The 20,320-nt window shown below is 38.9% G+C and overlaps 1 protein-coding gene across 5 annotated transcripts in view; it reads right to left on the bottom strand.

Annotated features, from left to right (window-relative positions):
• The window catches only part of zc3h18 (zinc finger CCCH-type containing 18), a 50,501-nt gene that overhangs the window by 17,932 nt on the left and 12,249 nt on the right, over positions 1 to 20,320 (bottom strand). For 4 of the 5 annotated variants that reach the window (XM_042411438.1, XM_042411436.1, XM_042411434.1 and 1 more), the window contains exons 7-13: positions 19,899 to 19,928; positions 19,366 to 19,480; positions 18,764 to 19,038; positions 8,942 to 9,124; positions 5,926 to 6,051; positions 4,140 to 4,232; positions 3,019 to 3,297 (exon numbers count right to left, since the gene is read on the bottom strand). In XM_042411438.1, the coding sequence (XP_042267372.1) occupies positions 3,019 to 3,297; positions 4,140 to 4,232; positions 5,926 to 6,051; positions 8,942 to 9,124; positions 18,764 to 19,038; positions 19,366 to 19,480; positions 19,899 to 19,928 (1,101 nt within the window). The remainder of the gene's footprint in view (positions 1 to 3,018; positions 3,298 to 4,139; positions 4,233 to 5,925; positions 6,052 to 8,941; positions 9,125 to 18,763; positions 19,039 to 19,365; positions 19,481 to 19,898; positions 19,929 to 20,320) is intronic. The other variant, XM_042411435.1, reaches the window with a different exon arrangement.

The raw sequence follows: 20,320 nt of genomic DNA, 5'->3' as shown, positions 1-20,320 counted from the left end.
AAAAACCCACCGGCGGGAAAGACAGCTGCTGAGGAGCTGTGAAGGAAACCACCCGTGAGTCAAAATGCATTCTGCTCTGATCCGGAACGGTTTGCTGGCAGAAGGAGAGCTCAGAGTTTATTTTTTAAACTTTGAGCAGGAGTGACAATGAGTGCGTCAGCATGTTTAGAAGAGCAGTAGCAACAGTGAGTGCTCAGTCTCTCTCTGTGGCTACTGGCTAGGGGGTTTATATTGGTTTATACTGTATGTAGCAACATCATCATGCAGAAACCTATGTCAGGTTATGTGGGAAAAAGTTTTTAAAAAGGCTTGGGAAAATAGTATTTTGACGCCAAAACGCCAAATTTTTGGATATGAATACATATGGAACACTAATGTGAAGAAACAGAACAATATAAAAACCTCAAAAACTAAAAAAATAATGTACCCGCCCTTTAAAGATGTAACACACTAAAGTTGTCTCTTCAAACATGTTTAGAATGTGACCTCATCCTACTGCCCCAGCAAGTATCACTGACCTATCATGACCTATTCAGCTGAAAGGAAGTAGTTTATAGACAGAATAACAAACATGTTGGAACAGGTATTCCTGAATAGTTTCCACGGTGCAACCCATCCTGCCCACACTTAACACGCAGAGATGACAACACACACACACACCCATATTGTTCTTTTGTGACCTTTTACTGTTCTTCCTCTCTGGCTGATTGCACTTGGTCACTCACACACACACACAAACAAACATAAGCTTTATGGTCTTTCCCCAAAACGCACAACTGTGGAATACACCTGCACTATTACTCGGCACCACACACAAACGCACAGACAAATATGCAAACAATATTTACAGTGTTAGGAAACACAGTTCTGCTTACCAGTTTATCTGATCACTGTCAATCCACTGTCAACATACTTCCTTGCAAATGCAAGCCTGATTAACAAACATGCCGGCGGGCCAACATTCTCACACCCACTTCCCCACACGTAAAACTTAAAGCATGGAAGCCAGTTTTCCTTTATGCCCATGCTGTGCTCAGACACAATGAAAGCTATATATATGTGAAAATGTGGAAAATCCAAGGGCCTAAGGGTTGATTACTTTTCCTGAAATACACAAAGAGATTGGCTCCACCACTGAGTTGGGGTGAGGAGTCATGCCTCATTACTATGATCATATACAGATTTCTCTGCCATTGATTAGAAATATAGGCTGTGATGTCACGCTAACAACAACAGTCACTTCCAGGTAGAAAACTGGCTGTTGATTTGAGTTGCGGAGATATGTAAACTTGGCAAACTTGTTTATTTCTGTTGTAATTTTCAGCCATAACTGTAACGTTTGAAGATATACAGTTAAACACAGTGGTCCGACCTATCTGACGTTTCTGCTGTGCTTATTTTATGTACTGTTCTGTTTTGTGGGGATCAGCAGTAAACCCCGGAGCAGATTTTTGAGTTGTGTTTCTTCTATGTTTGTGAAACTGGATTGAACTAAACTGATATGGGGTTGTGGGGAAAACAAAACGGATCCTTTACTGAGTGGGTTGAACTCTGAGACTGTGGGACGAGTTACACACACACACACAGAGAAAAATCCAAACCCTTCTCCACTCTTTATTGTTACCCGGCACCCCCATACACAACAAGACTTAACCATCTTCCCTTCAGTTGAGAGTATATCTCAGCTTCCACTCTGGCATCCCCCATCAGCTGTGTCGGTGACACCGCACTAATAATGTGAAAATGAAAGAAATGAAATGAAAGAAAAACGTATGTGAAGTTTGTGGATGTAGAAGCTAAATCTGTCCTTGGAAAAAAAAAAAATCAGCAGATATCTTAGTAACAACATGATTAAGCTGGCAAAGCAGTTTTGTGTTTATAAATGCGGTATTTATTCAGTTTGGGAAATCATATATTCTCTAGAAAGCATTACCTCAAGTTGGCTGGTTGATTTGAGGGGACGAGAAATCATCTCTGTTGATATGTTGTTACTGAGGGTCAGCCTATTTGTTGGATTATTAAACTAGGTTTCCTTTCATAGAAGTCTACTGATGTGACTGATTGTTTTCAAGGTATTAGTCATACCCCAGTGTTTCCCCTAGGTTGACTGCTATTTAGCATCTGCAGGTTAGGCTAACCCCCTTCACTTTTCCAGGAGTTGGGGAAATAACAGACTTTTCTTGATCATCAGAAGCTAGAGCATTTATTAACTGACACACTGTAGTCTGTACTGTACATTTACTGCCAGATTGACAACTTACTACTAACCCTTTACTCTGCTCCGCTAGCATTCACCGTCATTTTTCTGCCGCTGGCTCTTACTTAACCAATCACTCACCTGCTATGCCACATTTTACGCACTGCCCTATTCCTTAGGAGGTACGATACCTAGAGTTTCCCAGGCACACACAGAGGGTGACTCACGTCTTGGAACAGCACTGCATAGGGGCTCCCAAACCTATTGATTTCTGAATGAATTAATATTTATTTTTGGTATTGAAAAATCTTTTTTGGCCTGGCAGGGGTTTTTGTTGGCCTGGCGCCCCCCCCCCCCCCCCCCCCCCCCCCTATTATAGGGGAAACACTGTACCCCATGTATTTCCACAGAAGTGAAAATTTTTTTTTTTTTTTTTTTTTAGAGCAAATTTCCCCACAATATGGATACCTTTTGTTTGTATCTTTTATTTTGTTGGCAACTGTTGTATAATTGCAATATTACAAGACACCCTCTCATGTAATATTGCTTAAGTAAATGTCACAAGGATCGGATACTGGCATTTTGTCTAAGTAAGCCAAAACCAACTTCAGACTACTGAGTTTGAATAGACCAAGAGGAACACAACTTTTCCTTTTCCTGATTCCTACCATAAATAAAATTTTGCACTGGACTGTGATCCAAAAGATTTTCAGTGAAAGATGACCCTGTAGCAGACAACGTAATGTATCAGTGTATTATCCTTTTTACAGCACTTGTAGTATTGCCTCAAAAAGAACAGAGTTTGAGGAGTAGTTGCCTACCTCCGGGGCGGATGCTGCTGCCGTTCTTTCCGTCTGCCTTCCCTTGGGTTGGGAGGTTTTCCAGGTTCCCGTGGTGCAAGGGGTCTCCCCGCTCCGCCGCCACCTCCCCCGCCACCTGCACCTACAGCCTCCCGGGGATTAGTGAGAGGCTTCCCTCCCTCTGGCAGGGGTTTGGAAGGCCTGCCCTGTGGTCCGCCAGGTGGAGGAGGGCTGGGAGCTTTCTTCAGGGGAGGCTTGTCCCTGCGAGGAGGGGGCATGGCACCTGGCTTCAGCGGCATGCTTTGGGAGGGAAAAGGCACTTCTTGTTTTTTCAAACATGCAGACAGTGACAGACAGGCATGTGCTAACAACTAGCATGCCAACAGAGCACATGCAATGTTCTAACTAATGATCAATAAATAATAATCATTGAACAGACATGATGCAATGCAATGGTGCGGCAAACCAAGCCACAGACTTCAAAGTGACCTCTTATGACAATTTATGAATTATGACTGTTATTAACTATTCTCCTCCCCCTTCCCCATGTTGCACAGTAATGAGAATATGTATCCAAAGAGAAAGATGGATGAAAGCTAGGGGTCTAACAGTAAGTGTATTTGTCCTGAACCATTCGGTACAGGATCTTCATTAAGCGACTTTCTTCAGTTCAGTATGCTCCCAATCAGTTACTGTCAAAATAGTTTTATAATCCACTTACAGCGACGTGTGGAACAATAATTCTAGAGAGTTTCACCCAGAACATTTTGGCAGTGCACCACTTAGCTGTAGCATGCTCATGGATGTATGCTAGCTGGTTTAGCCAAATTAGCCTGTAGGCTGGCTTATGTAGTGTTGCTGCCAGAAGTCTTGCAGGAAACAGAAAGGTTGTTTTCCTTTTCCACTGCAGCACAACTAAACAGTTTCAGTAATAGTTTCGGCCAATGAACCATTGTTGAATGTTTACATTTTTCGAAATAAAAGACTTTTAATTTCCTGCTGTAATGAAAACCTACTGAACCATGACCCCAAAACCAAGGCACATATCAAACTGTGAATTTTGTGTACTGTTACACCCCTAATTGAAGCTAATATGAGCACGGCTGCCTGTGGATTAAATGAATGTATGTGCTTAGATTTACCCTTTAGCAAGCACAGGAGGAAGGTCTGGTTTGTTCTTTGCATTCCTTGGTGCTGCTGGGCTGGGTGAGGGAGACGTGGAGAATGACCGAGACCTGTAAATCAATTATCAATGATCTGAAATCAATCCAAACTAGATCACGCAGAACAAATACACAATGATTTTATGATGCTGCAGAAACAAACATAACAAATCAACAGTTACAAAAACTTGTAGGTGTTTACATTTTTGAAATGATTTTAGGCTGTCCACACATGACTGTTCATACTGTGAGCAACTGAGCAATCGAGGAAAAATAACTACCACACTGTTCTGAGATGACTTTTGTTGTGATTTGGTGCTATATGAATATTGATTGATTGATTGATTGATTATCTACAGCTTGTATTTCAAATAATCTAGCAATACAGATTTCAAAAGTGTTTTGAGATGCTGATCATCATTAAGAATAATATTAAATCTTAAGTGCTTCAACAGATTTTTTTTCTGGGCTTCGCTGTCAAACAGCAAATTTCCCAGGTAGCATTTACACACTGACATCTACAGTGGCTGTTTTTTTCTCTGAGGATTTAGCTGATGACAGCTGACGTGAATGTTATTTACAGGTCCTAACGTTTACACGTTAAATATTGTAGCTGAAATATCCATGCATAAATAGGCACAGTATTATTTGACACTATTATTAGCACGCACGACATGAACAAATAAAAGCCAGTTTCTAAAAAAGGCCTGGTCAAAAAACCTTCTTTATGCTAAGCTAAGTGCCTACAGGCTGTAGATTAGAATTTAGTGTACAGGCATGAGAATGGTATCAATCATCTCATTAACGTGGGGCAAGAAAGTGAAGCTTATTTCCCAAAATGTCAAAATTATTAAATTCTATTGTAAAAGAGAGTCAGAGCAGCAGAATGTTGAGTATGACATGATTATGTTGTATTGATGTTGTACTAGATCTATGAAAATGTACATTATCTGGAATTTGTCAAGACAAATTAACACAGCAGATCAGACAGATCAGGAAAAAAGGGAGGTTTCTTACTAAAATATGATTGAATATACTTAAATAATGTCTCTCATATAAGCCTGTTATTACATTACACATTTAGCCTCTCGAAAAACTTCGCTGTCATCTTTATTATCATTTGTGGATGGATTAAACAAATAATATATAATATATTAATTACTAAAATTTAGATGTGCAGGTAGGCAGGTTTTTTAACCTTTGGACAGAGCTAGGCTAGCTGTTTCCCCCTGCTTCCAGTCTTTATGCTAAGCTAAGTTTCCAATTATTCCTCTAAGGGCTCACTTGCCTGCTGCCATTAACAACATAACATGCAACAAAAGCTTGATGCTAATCATATTTTTAATAACTAGGATGGACCATCGTATGCACATCACTATTCCACTATTATTGTCATTAAGAGGTAGACATTTTAATGACTTAAGTCATTTATCTCTATGGATATTGGCTGTTAACACATTACATTACACAAAACATTACAGTATAATTTATTATGTAAGTTATACTGTAAATTGTTCTCCATTTGAAGGTATAGGTTTCCCACAAGAGATGGAAACATTGTTGTAAAGGCTGAAAACTCATTCACATTTCATAAAAGTGTAGATTCCCACAGGAGCGGGATTCATGGAAGTATTGAAAACACTGCATAAACATGTCTGCAGGATGAAAGGAAGTAGAGGAGAGACTGTGTGTTAGTGTTGGAGCACATCCAACAGCAAGGTGAAGTGACCTACATACACAGACACACACACACATTCTTGTGTACCTCGAGCGGCTGCCACTGAAGGAACTGCGCTGGGAGGAGTGGCTGGAGTAGGAGCTGAACGAGGAGGAGCGGCTGCGGGAACGAGATGACCCAGAGCCTGTGTAGGATGAAGAGCGAGACGAAGACCTGCAACACACACACACAAACACATGTAAGACTAATGAAAACCTTCTTAAAGAGTAACCAAACATCTGTATACACCCAAATAAAAACCAAAGAAAGTGGGGTGTGTGATCTCTGGGGACTTGACTCTGAATGCATTCTTCCAGTTGGGGACACACCCGTTTTTTGTCCAATTACATCAGTACTACCCAGCCTGTGGAAACAGTTTAATAATGTCGTCTTTATGTCTGGATTTTTGATGAGGTTTCGGATGTCTGAGAAAACAACCTTAATGATGTCATCACATACAACAGGAAGCCTGTGTTTCAAACTAGGGGTAGGGAGCTTGAAAGATATGGGGGTTTACCAAGCAGAGAGGGTCTAAAGAAAAGATGTTGCTAGTTGCATTATTGGTTATATATATAAATATATATATTAGGGGTGTGACGGATCGTAGTTGATCCGTGATCCGTCGTACGGAACGCCCCCCACGGTTCGGCACACATGTGAACCGCGGATTAATTGCAAACTGAATGTCTCATTTAAAACAAAATAAACAAACTGCTCAAACAAGTCATGGACAGATAGCACATCGCTAACAGGGATTTTGAAGAGCAACGACCAAACCAGCATCTAATGGGTCTGAAATGACATCTGCAGGTATAACATTATTTACATGCTGTTTAATGTGCTGTGGATGACCAGCTAATTAGCCCTCTAGCTGCTAACAGATGTTAGCGCTGAATGTTTGTTTGGTGGCTCGTTCAACAAGCTAAGCTGCAGGACAAGATGTGCGTTCATGTTTGTAAGTTATCAAGTTTTGATGTTTCATTCACTATCATGTTTAAAAGAGGAAGGTATCAGGCTTCATATTGCAATTTAATTTAACAATTGAGCTTTGAATATTTTATATATTTTAAGATTTTATTCAAACATTGGACATCTTGAATGTTGTTTTCGTTTAAGACCATGGGCAAAAGGTCCTTGTTTTAAGTGTTTTATAGAATATATGGAAAGCAAAGTTTTATTTGCCCCCCCCCTTTTTTTGGCTGATCCGAAAAAATGATCCGATCCGAGCTTTAAGAAATGTCTCCCTTCATTGAGTCTTTGCGTACATGACTGTTTCTGATGGATGGGATTCCAAGACACATTTGCAAATAAAATTACATAACATTTACATCAGATACAGCGAGCAAGGTTACAGAGTGAGAAATTAGCATGTAACTTCCCATAAATGATCAGACCTGTAGTGGCACAACAAGAATAACAGCTGTTATCATCTACTTCCTCATTGAATATGGTAGGAAAAGGATAAGAGGAGGTGGTTTTCTTTTCAATTATATAAACACTTTTGTTGCTTCCTAGTGTGATTACAATTTGACAAATTAATGGCAGCACTGAAGACATTATGTACCTTTCACAAAAGACTACACAGCTTACAGCACCAGTGATGAGAGTGCCTACTCCTGTAAGTGTAAAGTTCTGATCAGCAGAGATTGGTGTATCCATCAGTTGTTTTTAAATGAGATTTTTAAGAAGAATGCAGAATGGCAAAAACATGTATGAGTCAAAGTGCGTAGAGCACAAACATGAGCACCAGATGCAAGCATAAAGTCCAATAGCAAGGCTGTGACTGTTGTTCTTTGTATTATACAAGAATTACTGTACACTTTCTGAGCGAATGCATTCTGATCTTTCACCTCATTCTGATTCATCAAATCATTTTAAACAAATGTTTGGTGAATGACAGTTCAGCTCAGGTGGCTACTGATTTAGCAGCAGTTACTAAAAAATCTCCCTCATGTCTCATTTGGCACATTCTTCTTTATACACTAGAATCGACATCAACATGTTTTCTCTTCCAATGTTCAAATACATATCATATGACATACCCCGAGGAGAAAAAAACAACTCTGCATTATATTATTCAAGTCATATTATTCATTAAATTATGCAAGCTTACGCTAAAAAATGTGTCTGCCAAAACAAAAGATGGAGAGTTGACCAGACAGCTACCATTATGTAACTTCACTTAAATCCAGATGCACATGATTATGAGGTTACAGCTATGGTAATTATTAATTTCATAGACATCATGGTTATAATGATTTCTGTTCATCTGCTTCCTCATTACATTTTATTTTATATATTTTATTTCATATAGTACATTGCCTATAAAGTAATGTAACACAGTACTGACCCCTCCTTGGGCGTATAATAATAATAATAATAATAATAATAATAATAATAATAATAATAATAATAATAATAATACAACTTTTTTGTACAGCACTTTTCAAAACAATAGTGACAAAGTTTTTCACAGAGCATCGGAACACTGATCAGTGTTTCCCCTATATTCATTCAGCAGCGGCACACCAGCGCTGCAAAATTATGAGCGCTGCTGCTAAAATTTAATGCTATCATTAATATCAATGGGCAACTAATGATTTTCACTCACACACTGTGCGAGCACAATAACTCTCTACGTTATTGTGGAATTGTTTTGAGTCATCCTCAAAACAATGGTGAATGGTGATGTGAGCAGAGAAGAGGAAGGTTAGCAGTAAGTTGTCAGTCTGGCAGTAAATGTACAGTACAGGCTGCAGTGTGTCAGTTAATAAATGCTGCAGCTCCTCAAGACAAAGAAAATACTTGTCTATCGAAGGGGGTTAGTCCTGAAGTTAGCAACAATGCGTTAGCCTAACCTGACCAGGCTCACTTGAGGTGGACTGACCTTTAAGGTGGACCAGCTATTCTCATTTTAGTGTCAATCTCAGCCACTCTTTAACAGAGAACGGAGAAATGTCTGACTGATGAGTGTCTTGAGTTTTTCGTAAGCTTTCAATTCATACAAACTTTTTTCCCCATCATGATGACACAAGATATTGTGAATTGAAGGAGGAATTCCTACCTGGAGGAGTTGGACAGAGAGACGGAGGAACCAGAGGGCCGATGACGCCGACGGCCTCGTGGAGGGGAGCCCAACCCGGGCCGTCTCCTGGGGGATTTGGACCGGCGCCATGGGTCCTTCCACTCATCGGGCCGCCTCATGACTGGAACAACCTCTTTCTTTGAGGGAGGCTCCATTGGCCTGCTGAGAGGATTGAAGAAATGAACAATGGCTGGTTAGAGAGTGCCAGGTAAAAGGTATGTGGGAAGGTAAATGCAAATATTATTTTCCTTCCTTATTTCTTTCTTTTGTTTTCATTGAACTAAAAACAGCCCTGTTTCAAACAAACATTCAACATTGGGGCATATTCAAATTTGGGGCAGAGAATTTTTCAAATTTGCAACCTACTGGAAATTAAAATTCAAGAAACAAGCTCGTTTGCTCAGTAATAATGGAACGTAAGTGGACCCTGAGTTAAGAATTTTTTTGGTCAAACTATTTTTTCCAAGGTCAAGAATGAACTTTCAGTCTCAGCTACTAAACATTTTCTTAATCTTTGTGAAATTAATTTGACAGAAGACATATGCAAGACCTGTGGTGAAATTTAACCATTTCTTAAAATTAAAATTCTTGAGTAATAAATTATCAGTTGATTATACATGAGACATTTTTTTACACAGAAATTTATGAACAAACACCACTGAAATATTTTAACACTATTTAACAGTGATTTTCTTATTCATATATTTGATATGTTTCTTGATGGTGGAGCAATCAAACGTTGACTTTTTGAAAAAATTAGGAATATTAGGGATGAATCATTTCAGATTAATATCTCTGAACATTTTCACGGTAGGCTAAAACTAATATTCTTTTCCTTCTGGACTAAACTGTGGGACTGAATCCTTGTAGTCTTATTGCTGCTTGTGTGCATCCATCTTTTTCTTTTCAGCTATAGCTTTCTACCTGTCATACAAGCGTTTACATACAACAGCTTGACAACTCAGCAGATGGACACACTTGAGTCATTGCAGTTACAGAGCAGGCTGTCGTGAGCGAATATCACTCAGAAATGGCTGAGTGTGCTGTTTGACTCATCAATGGGTTCCTGATGGATATATATAGACATTCTGTCACAATGACCCAATTTCCCCATCACTGATGACCCGTGTAATGTACAGAAAGGGGCTGACATGTAAAATAAAAGGCTAATAACAGGTTGACAACATACAGAAGGTCAGAGCTGATGAGTCAAGGCTGCACAAATAAAAACCACAGAAACTATAAGAATACGGCTGCTGACCGTGGGCAACTTGTGTAGGTATTTTTAGATGAAATTTCACACTAATGTCTCTCATGAAACTAAGTCATTTCCCTTCCTAGACATATTCAAGAATGTAAATGATGATGAATATTAGGGCTGAGAACTTCTTGGTACCCCACAATTTCACATATTCATACTGTTTGACCACATTCACACAAATAATCTTTAACATTCATCCTGAAGAAGTTATCCCATAATCATTTCTTAACACAACAGATGTCAAACAGGTTGTCATATAATTGACCGTGATTATTTTTCAGGAGAAAGATTGTGTGCCGCCATTTTTGGTTTTGCATCAATAGCTCATTTTGTAGGTGAGTGACGTAAATGTGCATGCTCACTGTACTGTGTCCTCCTCCACATCCGCCAAATTGTCAAATCCTATTTCCAGCACCTTCACAATATTGCAAAGATCAGGCCCTCTCTCCCACGCCCTGCTGCTGAATCCACTCTTTTCCTCTTATCTTGACTATTGTGACTCACTCCTCTATGGTGTCAGCGCAAGCTCCACCAACAGACTCCAACTGGTCCAGAACGCAGCCGCCCAACTTCTTACTCAAACCAAATCCTGGCACTACATCGCCACAGTCATAAAAGAGCTCCATTGGCTTCCTATCTCCTACCTGATCAACTACAAAATCCTGGTCATCACCTACAAAGCCCTTCACCAACTGGCCCCCCCCCATATCTCAGGGACCTCCTCTCCCCCCACCAACCCTCTTACTCCCTCAGATACACCTCTGCTGACCTTCTTTCCACCCCCAAGTCCAACCTTTGCAGTTTTGGGGACAGAGCCTTCTCTAGAGCAGCTCCCAGGCTCTGGAACTCCCTTCCCCAAGCTATTGATTCATCGCATTGCCCACAATTGCTTAATACACCCAGAGACATTAAAGGTGTGGTGTTAATGGTAGGGCGGACAAATTTACATCATTTTTAGGGTTGCAACTGATGATCATTTTCATTCATGTTTAATCTGCCAATTCTCAACTAACCAATTCATTGTTTGGTCTATAAATGTCAGTAAATAGTGAAAAATGTCCATCACAATTTCCCAAAGCTCAAATGTCTTCATTTTTCTGACAGATAGTCCAAAACCAGATTAAACGCCAGTCCTTTCATTATTGTACTCTACTGTGTTTCTTCCACCTCAGCCTGCTGGTGTTGCAGTGCTGCTCTCCTTTACAGCAGCCTACAATGCAACATTTTGCTTGTATATGCCAATGAAATGAGTGTGTGTGATTGTCAAAGATTATCTGGGCACGCCGCGGTGACTGACTCTGAATTCTGATATCCCGGTTGGCAAAAGACACAGATTCACTAAACTCAGATTCGCTGACCAAAAAGTAACAGTGCACAGCTTCTAATTTTTAGCTGGTGCTGACGGTCGCTTTCGCCAGTTCCACACAAGCGCTGACAGGTCATATTAGCTGTCAACAATTAACATCAATTCTTTGAATGATTTGATATCAAGCCAAAAGTAAACGTTGCTGTAGTCAGTTTTGAGTGCTCTCCGCAAGCCAGGGTCTGTATTCAGCCAAAGATCATTTGTGTGTAAGAAACCACCGCTCTGTGACATCACTGTTCAACTGTGAGTGGACTGAGTGTTTCTGTACTTCCAAGAACTCCAACAGAGTGAGGCATCTTGTCTCTGGTGGAAGGCGTCATATCTATTTCAGGAGTTGCATTCTCTAGTCAAACGGTCATTTACATCATATCAATAATTTAAGATGATCAATTTGACTGTTTTGAAGCAGGACCTCAAGTATTTGGATTAATAGCTTGTGAAAATGTGCACCAGTCAGAGTCAGTCATTTCCATATAAGTACATACTTAACATCCCTGTAGCATACTGTATGTGGGAGCTGATTTGTGATGAACTGGAGTTTCCCAAGTAGAGGGATTAATGGTTATTTTTGTGGAAATTAAGCAAGATTCCAGTGTTTAGCTTGAGGTGAGTAAATATTTGTTGGAGGAAATTAACAAGGTGTGAGTGGATATTCCCACTGTGAGAAAAAAAAAAGGTCCTGTGATACAGAAACTTTGAATGGATGCTTGAGAGAGTCCCGCGTGTATATCAGCTGCTGTCTGGTGAGGGCTGAGGGCTTGGTATTTTTTTCAGTGCAGGGAGCATGTTTTGGTTTACTATTACAATAGAAACTACCTTTGGACAATGTGCTGCACAAACCATTTGAAGCTTAATATCACATGTAACATGGAAGAATTAATCTAACACTAACGTCAATCGGGGACTGTGACACATAATTGGAATAGCGTAATTGTCAACAATGAATGAGTGGGTAGCCTTTTGTGCGTACATACACACACTACCAGTAGATACAAGGTACACATCCCCTGGTGAATGAGAAATTCCACAGGCGTGATGCAAGAGCAAGCAACTAATCCTGACACAACTCATAAAGCTAAAAATAGAATCACAACACAGGAGCTATTTTTAGCTCTTAAGTACTTATAAATGTTTCCTTTGAGGAAGGAATGAAAAAAGGAAGTGAGGAAAATAAAACCCTAAAGCCCACATGGTACAACAAAAGATAATAGGATGTTTGCACACCTTTGGAGGTTTACTGAATAAGCCTGAGGAAGTTTCTGGAAAAGCATAAACCAATCTGGTAGGAGGACGTTCAGTTGATTATACAAACTAAAGCTGACCATTGCATGAACCCAATGTCACTGTTGTCACTACTTTAATATGGAGCAGGTGTGTTAATATAGAAACAAATCAACACAGAGTAGATACTTCAGTAAGTTGAGACAAAAAAAGGACACGACTTTTAAAATCAATTGAAGCGAAAGATTTGCATTCACCTGTACTGAAGTGTGAAACACAGAATTTGACCATATTCAATTACAATTTACAGACTTAAATTTCATTTAATTACATGTTAAAACTCCTTAAGGAGCAGCTGACTGCAAATTTTTTTGACTAACCTGATTCAAGTTCAAGACGTATCTTTTGTTGTTCAATTATTGGTAGTTTCACAGCAATCACCTCAAGAACTAGGTATCATCCTCAGTGCCAAAAAAGCATTGAGGGGGGTTAAATTATCTGTATAATACTGGTTATATAATAATACAGGCACTGACAGAGTCATGTCACACCACTCTGCTGCTTCAAGCTCCTGTTTATAAGAGAAATGCTGTTTCATTTCCAACCACTTCCCCTTTGATGTTTTTTTCAAATCAATTTTAAGATACAATCAATTAAAATCAACAATTCCTGCAAATGTTTCAGGATGAACAAACATCAAAAAAGAGAAGGCTTGTGTTGATTAAGTCCCCGGACGACTTTAATTGTTTAATATATTTGCAGAAAGTGTTGAATTTCATTCATGGTAGATTAATAGTAATCAATAAGTAATTTGTGCATGAAAACAGACTCAGACAGAGTCTGACACAGAGAAGTGAATTATACTATATGAATTGTATGATTGTACTGATGGAATTACAGCTGTGGAAGTGTGCATTGCACTTAATATGTAAACGCAACAGATGAACATGGATGAAGTGTTTCCATTAACCGGAAAATGGGAAATAAGAAATATGTATGTGTCTGTATTTAAGTCTCCAAATAAAGGCCTGGTTCTCTCTGCAGTTGGAGTAAAAAAAAGTTGGATAAAAGAATTAAAGAATTCATGGTAAACTTGTGGGATATCCTCTCTTCAAATTAACCAGTTTTGGTGAATCCAGTATTGTGACAATCCAAATGTGAAGTAAAGAATTTGCACAAATAAAATTAATGTGTGAATAAAATTACATACATACAGTACATACAAATTAAATACATACAGGTTTTCCCACAAATACAGTTCAATTACAGAACATGTCTATACCATCAAATATTTCTAGTAATTTACAACTATTATGCAGCAGTGATGTAACTTCTGCAGTTGTCATGAAAGTGAAAATTTGTATTACTGCTGATTGAAAAGTGAATAAGTGATCATAGGTTAGAGAGAGGTCAGCTAATCTGTATTATTATATATTAATATTATCTGTCTAAATTGTTTTTGTTGAAATCTATTTTTTCCGAAAATCTTCTATGAGAAACTTTGACCTGAGTTCTTCCACATCCGAAGAAATGATTTGCTCAGCTGGAAGGATTTCCACGTTGCTTCTGGCACATAATACTGCCTAAGGGACTGACGTCACTCATCACTTAACACGTTAGCAAAACATTGGCAGTGGTTCCCATTTGTTGACAGTAAAGATAACACGTTCGATATCCTCATTGTTGGTACTTCGAAAGCTGATAAAGAAAACTTGTTGAGTTCCACAAATGCGGGTGAAACAATGAAAATATGTGACACCACTGGCTTGTGGGATAGACTAATAGACTGTGATCAGATCTGTCCCTTCTCAATCGCACCGTAGGAAGGTTTCCAAAATATGGACTACTGCTTTTCCATTCTATCATTATATGCGTGACTGACAACGGTTACCATTAGCTATCTGACTTGATAGAATGCAAACAATGTTTGCATTGTTGTAGTATTGTGTGGTGCAATGAGTGGAGTATTTTGTTACACTGCATGCCACGCCAGAGGCAAACTTTTTAGCAGTAAATGGAATTTCTAATTACAAATTTTAACTCTGGATGTTTTTAAATGTGCTATATATGTAAACGTGACTTGACAGTGCATTTTACAAATTTTTTCCAAGCTATTATCATGTTGTAAAAACAGTGAATTGGAAAAAGAGAATAACTGAAATGGAAACATGAATGATAGACAACCTTTGTAGTATTGGTTGTTTAAACAGCTATACGCAAATAGGACAAAAGTACATACCACAAATTATTTCACACTTGATGACTTAGTGGCACACATATGATAGTGACCAACATGAAAAAAGCACCAATCTTCAATGAGTCTCTGTAGCACAAAGTTTACTGCTGGGACATACTATGGCCTATAATTAACACCATGCAGGTGGTATGGGTGAGTGTACAAGCATTTGGGAAACACAAAAAATAAACATTCCCAGCAAGAATACTAAAAAAATCTGTTTCAGTTTGGTGGACGTCAGAAACAAATTCTTACAACTCATTCAAAATATCTAAATGCCGGGAAAAGTAAAGTGTTAACATCCTGTCTGACCTCAAGAGGCAAAAATGCAAGTGATGTGGGCCAAAATCCACAGTGTGTCCACAGTCATTTAGTGCAAAAATGTATTTAAAAGTTGATCTGAAGCTTATATGAGGCTTCAGCAGTCTGAGTTAGTCATATCAAGTGTGTATCTGCCATATTTACAGTCTTTTTAGCATCAAATTCCCTCTTTGTGTTTCCTCAGACAGAGTTTCCCTGTTGAGCTGTGGTGGAAGTATAGTAACAAAAAGAGGAACTTTGGCACTAAAAAGACTGTAATGTTGAAAGATATCTACTTGATTTGACTCATGTGGACGGCTGAAGCTTCATATTAGCTTCAGATAAACTTTTAAATACATTTTTGCACAGAAGGAGGACTGTGGATTTTGTCCCCCATCACTTCCATTGTAAGTGCATTATGAAGAGATCCTCTAGTGGTCAGTATGAACAAGAGGAATGATTACAGCAAGAAAAAACATGTTTCAGTGTTCTTTTGGGCTCATGACTATTGTTTTAAGACAGACTTGAAAAACTGTGTATCCTTGAAGTGCCATGCATGTTGTTCTGTATTAACAGGAGGGTGAAACTTGACCCTCTCAAAAATGTAAAACACTGCCAATAAAATTCGTTTCATGGTATTAGTCATAAGAGTGGCATGTGGAAAGTGCATTGCCGTGGTGATGTGTATTACTTCCACCACTCCCTGGTATATCCTGAAGTCAGATGATACCTGAAAGTCCTGGGGGAGATTCTGGCTGCAGCAGGTTTTGTTTCATTCATTTCATGCTGTTGCTGCTGTTAGTGGAAAGCATCACACCTGGTCTGAATAATTGTTGTTACGCCACCAGGAAACAAACGTCCACCAGACAGCTGCAATGCTGCAATCGGTTTCATCATGGACGGTTGCTGTAGGCATTGACAGTGTGGGTGTTGTTGATGGGGATGGGGAATTTTCTTTTGAATATTAATCAAAAGAAACAAATGCCAACAAGGGGTGTAATCATGGGGGTAGTGTAAAAGAAAACTGAATAACAGGTTATCATTTGATGTATTTCTTCAATATATCATACATGTTTCAGACAGTGTTTAAGTTCAGTTTAGTGTTAGTTTGTGTTTCACACATGTTCTAAATTCTTCTGTGCCATGTCTATTCTAAACTTAGTTCTTTGCTGTGTAAGATGACGCAGTTGTGTGTCTAACAGTTAAGTTCATTCTGTTATACCCTTACCTGAGCCAGTGATAAGATAAACTGTAGTTATGTAGATGTTTATGTGTAAAACTGATAAGCTTTAGAGGATAGTGTGGTTTGTCCTTAACTTAATATAGTAGTAATGTTATTTTGTGATACTACTTGGTGCATGCTTATGTACTGTCATATATGGTCGTGAAGAAAGTCTGTTCCTAGGTTATCTGAACTTTTGACTTATGTTTCTATCTGAGGGTTGGTTGCTAACCTGTAAGGTTAGTAAACAGATGTCTTAAATTCTGTACGAGTAGTATTTAAGGGACTGGTTAAGTGCCAACCTTTCAGACAAAGAAAAGATAGCTTGGTGGTATGTATCTTTGTCTCCAGAACTATGATGCATTATACTTCTGATTGTATTATTTGATTACACTATTTCATAACCTGACAATGCTCTCTTTGTGTGTTTATTGAGTGATCAGCAATTTCCCATTACAGTAGCTAACAACTGTAAGTATTTCCAATACTAACCTAATACTGTGTGCGCATATGGGCTGCAATGTACTATGTCCTTTACTGTAATTGTGACTGCTTCGGTTATGTGAAACTAACCCAACAAATACCCAACAACGTGGGTAATGTTGTCACCTGTCAGTGGTTGAAAATAAATACTATGCTCAAGTATAATGTGTATACTTCTATTTTATGCTACGTAATACTTTTACTGCTCTACATTTCAATCGGAAATACTGTGATTTTTTCTCCACTACCCCCCCCCATCGATTAGTTGAAGATTACGTACAATTTTAGTCGACCAAGATTTTCTTTGGTTGACTACAGCCCTAGATTTTATTTCCCTGCCAACCCTAGCAAGTGAGGGGAATCTGCCTGTAGTGAAACCGATAGATATAGTGGACATACACTGATGCTATTAGTGTGCTATTGCCCCATCGGATTACACTGCAGCCCATTTCGCAGCTGCCGGTTGCAGCACTCTTGTTCAATACTGGACCAATTTCAAAAATTGTTGTCCACATTAATCACTTAGACACAAAATTATGAGAAAATAGGGTCCAGATTGAAAAATATCAAAAATTTCCTTTAAATCATTAGCTGGCCTCTTTCTCCCTCAGGTAAGAGTAGTAGTAGTGTACTGTATGTTCATCTGATCTACAGTTTACTGGCTTTACACAACTTATATCTCAAACTAAACCTTATAAAAACAGAAGTTACATCAGTTTTCCCCTATAATTATACAGGCCAATGAGAACCCCCGCCAGCATTTGGGAACCTCTGTGCAGCACTGTTCCGAAACCTGAGTTAACCTCTCCATCGTTGCCTGGGAAACTCTTGGTAGCGTAGTCGCTGAGATATACTCAGATGTACTTACTGTAGTGAAGCATAGTTTGAGAAATGCCTGCACAATGAAGGTTAACCATTTGTGCAGAGTAATTGTCAGAACCATTCTACAGATCAAATGCTTTTTGTCTTTTGAAGTGCCACAAACTTGTCAGATCAATTGCAACATTTTACAAAGAAGCAGGCAAACATAAGCCAATAGAAATCGGAGTAAAGAGGGGGAAAGTGGAACTGTGGTACATATTTCCCTGTAAATCAAACTTTGCTCTTCTGCAGTATCCCCTCTCTTGTATACCATAGTCCTAGCTTAACATTACATAATGTTAAGCTTTACTTTAGCAAGATTTACTAATTAAATGAATTAATCTATGAATTAATCTAAATAAAAAACGTGCAACTCATATTCTCATTTGTGTGCTGTTCAAATATATGGAAAGCAATCAGGGTGTAAATGATGGAGTGTGACATGAAAGTTTGGGTTCACAGAAAACTGTTTGTCAACCCAGGTACTACAATACACAAGTCACTACTTTAGGTCATTGTTTGCCAGGAAGGCTCTTTTTGTTTTTACTGACAATGAAACAAATTATTCAAAAGCTAAAAAAAATAAACAACATGCTGACAATTCTGATTTATCTTGCTTGTCTTAAGGTTTTCATTTTGAGAAAGACAAATGAAAGAAAAGGCAAATATGGTCCTGATGCCTGTATGTCAACCAAAGCCAGTTAGGAAGAAATAACTGTTTCAAACAAAAACCACATATCACAATGACTGCATTTAGCTGTCCCGGCTCCTTTCCAGTGAATTAAGATGTGACATAGAAAACATCAGCATGATCAATCAACCAAGCTAAAGCCAACTGAAGCTTCACTTACTTGGGTGGCAGGCTCATGGGTGAGCGTGGTTTGAGTTTGTCCTCATCTTTCTTTTCCCTGGCGTCTCGAGGAGGACGCATCCTCGGCCTCTCCTTCTCGTCCCGCTTCATCCTGTCCCTCTCCCACTCTTCTTTCCGCCGCATCCTCTCCTTCTCACGCTCACGCTCCCGCTCTCGCTCCCTCTCTCTCTGCCGCCGCTCCCTCTCGCGGTGATCCCTCTCCCTCTCTCGATCCCGGTGCCGCTCTCGAGGGTCACGGTCACGTTCGCGCTCCTGCTGACATGGACCGGTAACCAAAATATTAGTTTCTGTGGGTAAAATTTGCACTATAATTTAAGTCCCACATATGCCAAGATGTAGACATAGTTAGTCTGTGTAAGGCTAATTTGACAGTAATTATTTGGTTCATGGGAAGTACAGAACATTAAGTTCATAAATCAACTTCTTGTACTGAATTTTCCTGGAAAAATACACTTTGTAAGTATTGGTCTCAACTGTTGTCCTCTGCTTGCACTTAATACTTGAATAATTTTGCTAAATTTTGGGTTTGTTGATAAAAAAACCCCCTAAGATTGCAGGGAAAATTTTGAGCAGAATACTCACACTGTAGTGGTAAGGAAGAGGGGCTTCTGTGTACTGCACTCTGAAGTTTTCATACTGGCCTCCTCGCCATAGGGCCTCCATTTCATAGTCATAATATGGGTCAGCATATGGATCACTGCAGGGGGAGACACATTTGAGAAATTTTACTATACCTGAAAAACGTACTACTTCACTGACTTCAGACAGAGGTTTATTGAGCATAAAGGGTAAAAAAAAAAAAAAAGTTTTTGCCGGTAAATTTCAATTTTCAGACCACCATAAAGCATGACATCATGCAGAATGATACATAACTGATTGTCTATGTTAAGAACATATTTCAGTTGTTGACTTTTAATATAAAATGTCAAGCAATGATCAGTGAGACAGTCTGACTCACAGATTTTCAAAAACAAAAAACATTGCTTTTCCTTTTCGATTGTGATCTCTTTCATTACTTAACAAAAGACATGGATAAACATGTCCATAAATCATCAATGGTTTATCCAATCAAAACAAAAATGTTACCAAGGCTGTTTAAGTTCATCTACACTTACCCATAGATAGGATCTCTGAAGTCCATTTCACTGAAAGAGCAAAACAGATTAGTCATTACACAAACCACTGGCATAATGTTGTGGTTTTCTATTTTCATCTTTTTGTTAACAAGAGGAAAGCATCTCTCCACTTGATAGAAACATTGTGGTGGGGCAGTGAGAAGTGTTAAAATTTCTTTAGTTCCATTAGTTATTTACTATGATTAAAGCTTTACTATGTGTGTTCAATAGAATTACTATTTTCTGTTTGAATCACTGTGTAGTGTGTCATCTCACCAATCTTTAATCTGGTGAGTCTGACGTGACTGCTGGATTAGAGAGCGTCCATGTTTAAACAGGGAAAAGGTGACATTAGCTTATCTTGGAACCTTTCGTTTTATATCAGGCTAATATTCCACCCAAACCTACGTACTCCTGCTGGA

Source organism: Thunnus maccoyii, chromosome 5 (assembly GCF_910596095.1).
Source record: "Thunnus maccoyii chromosome 5, fThuMac1.1, whole genome shotgun sequence".
Lineage (NCBI taxonomy): Eukaryota > Metazoa > Chordata > Actinopteri > Scombriformes > Scombridae > Thunnus > Thunnus maccoyii.
This window is presented reverse-complemented; position numbering and strand designations above follow the sequence as displayed.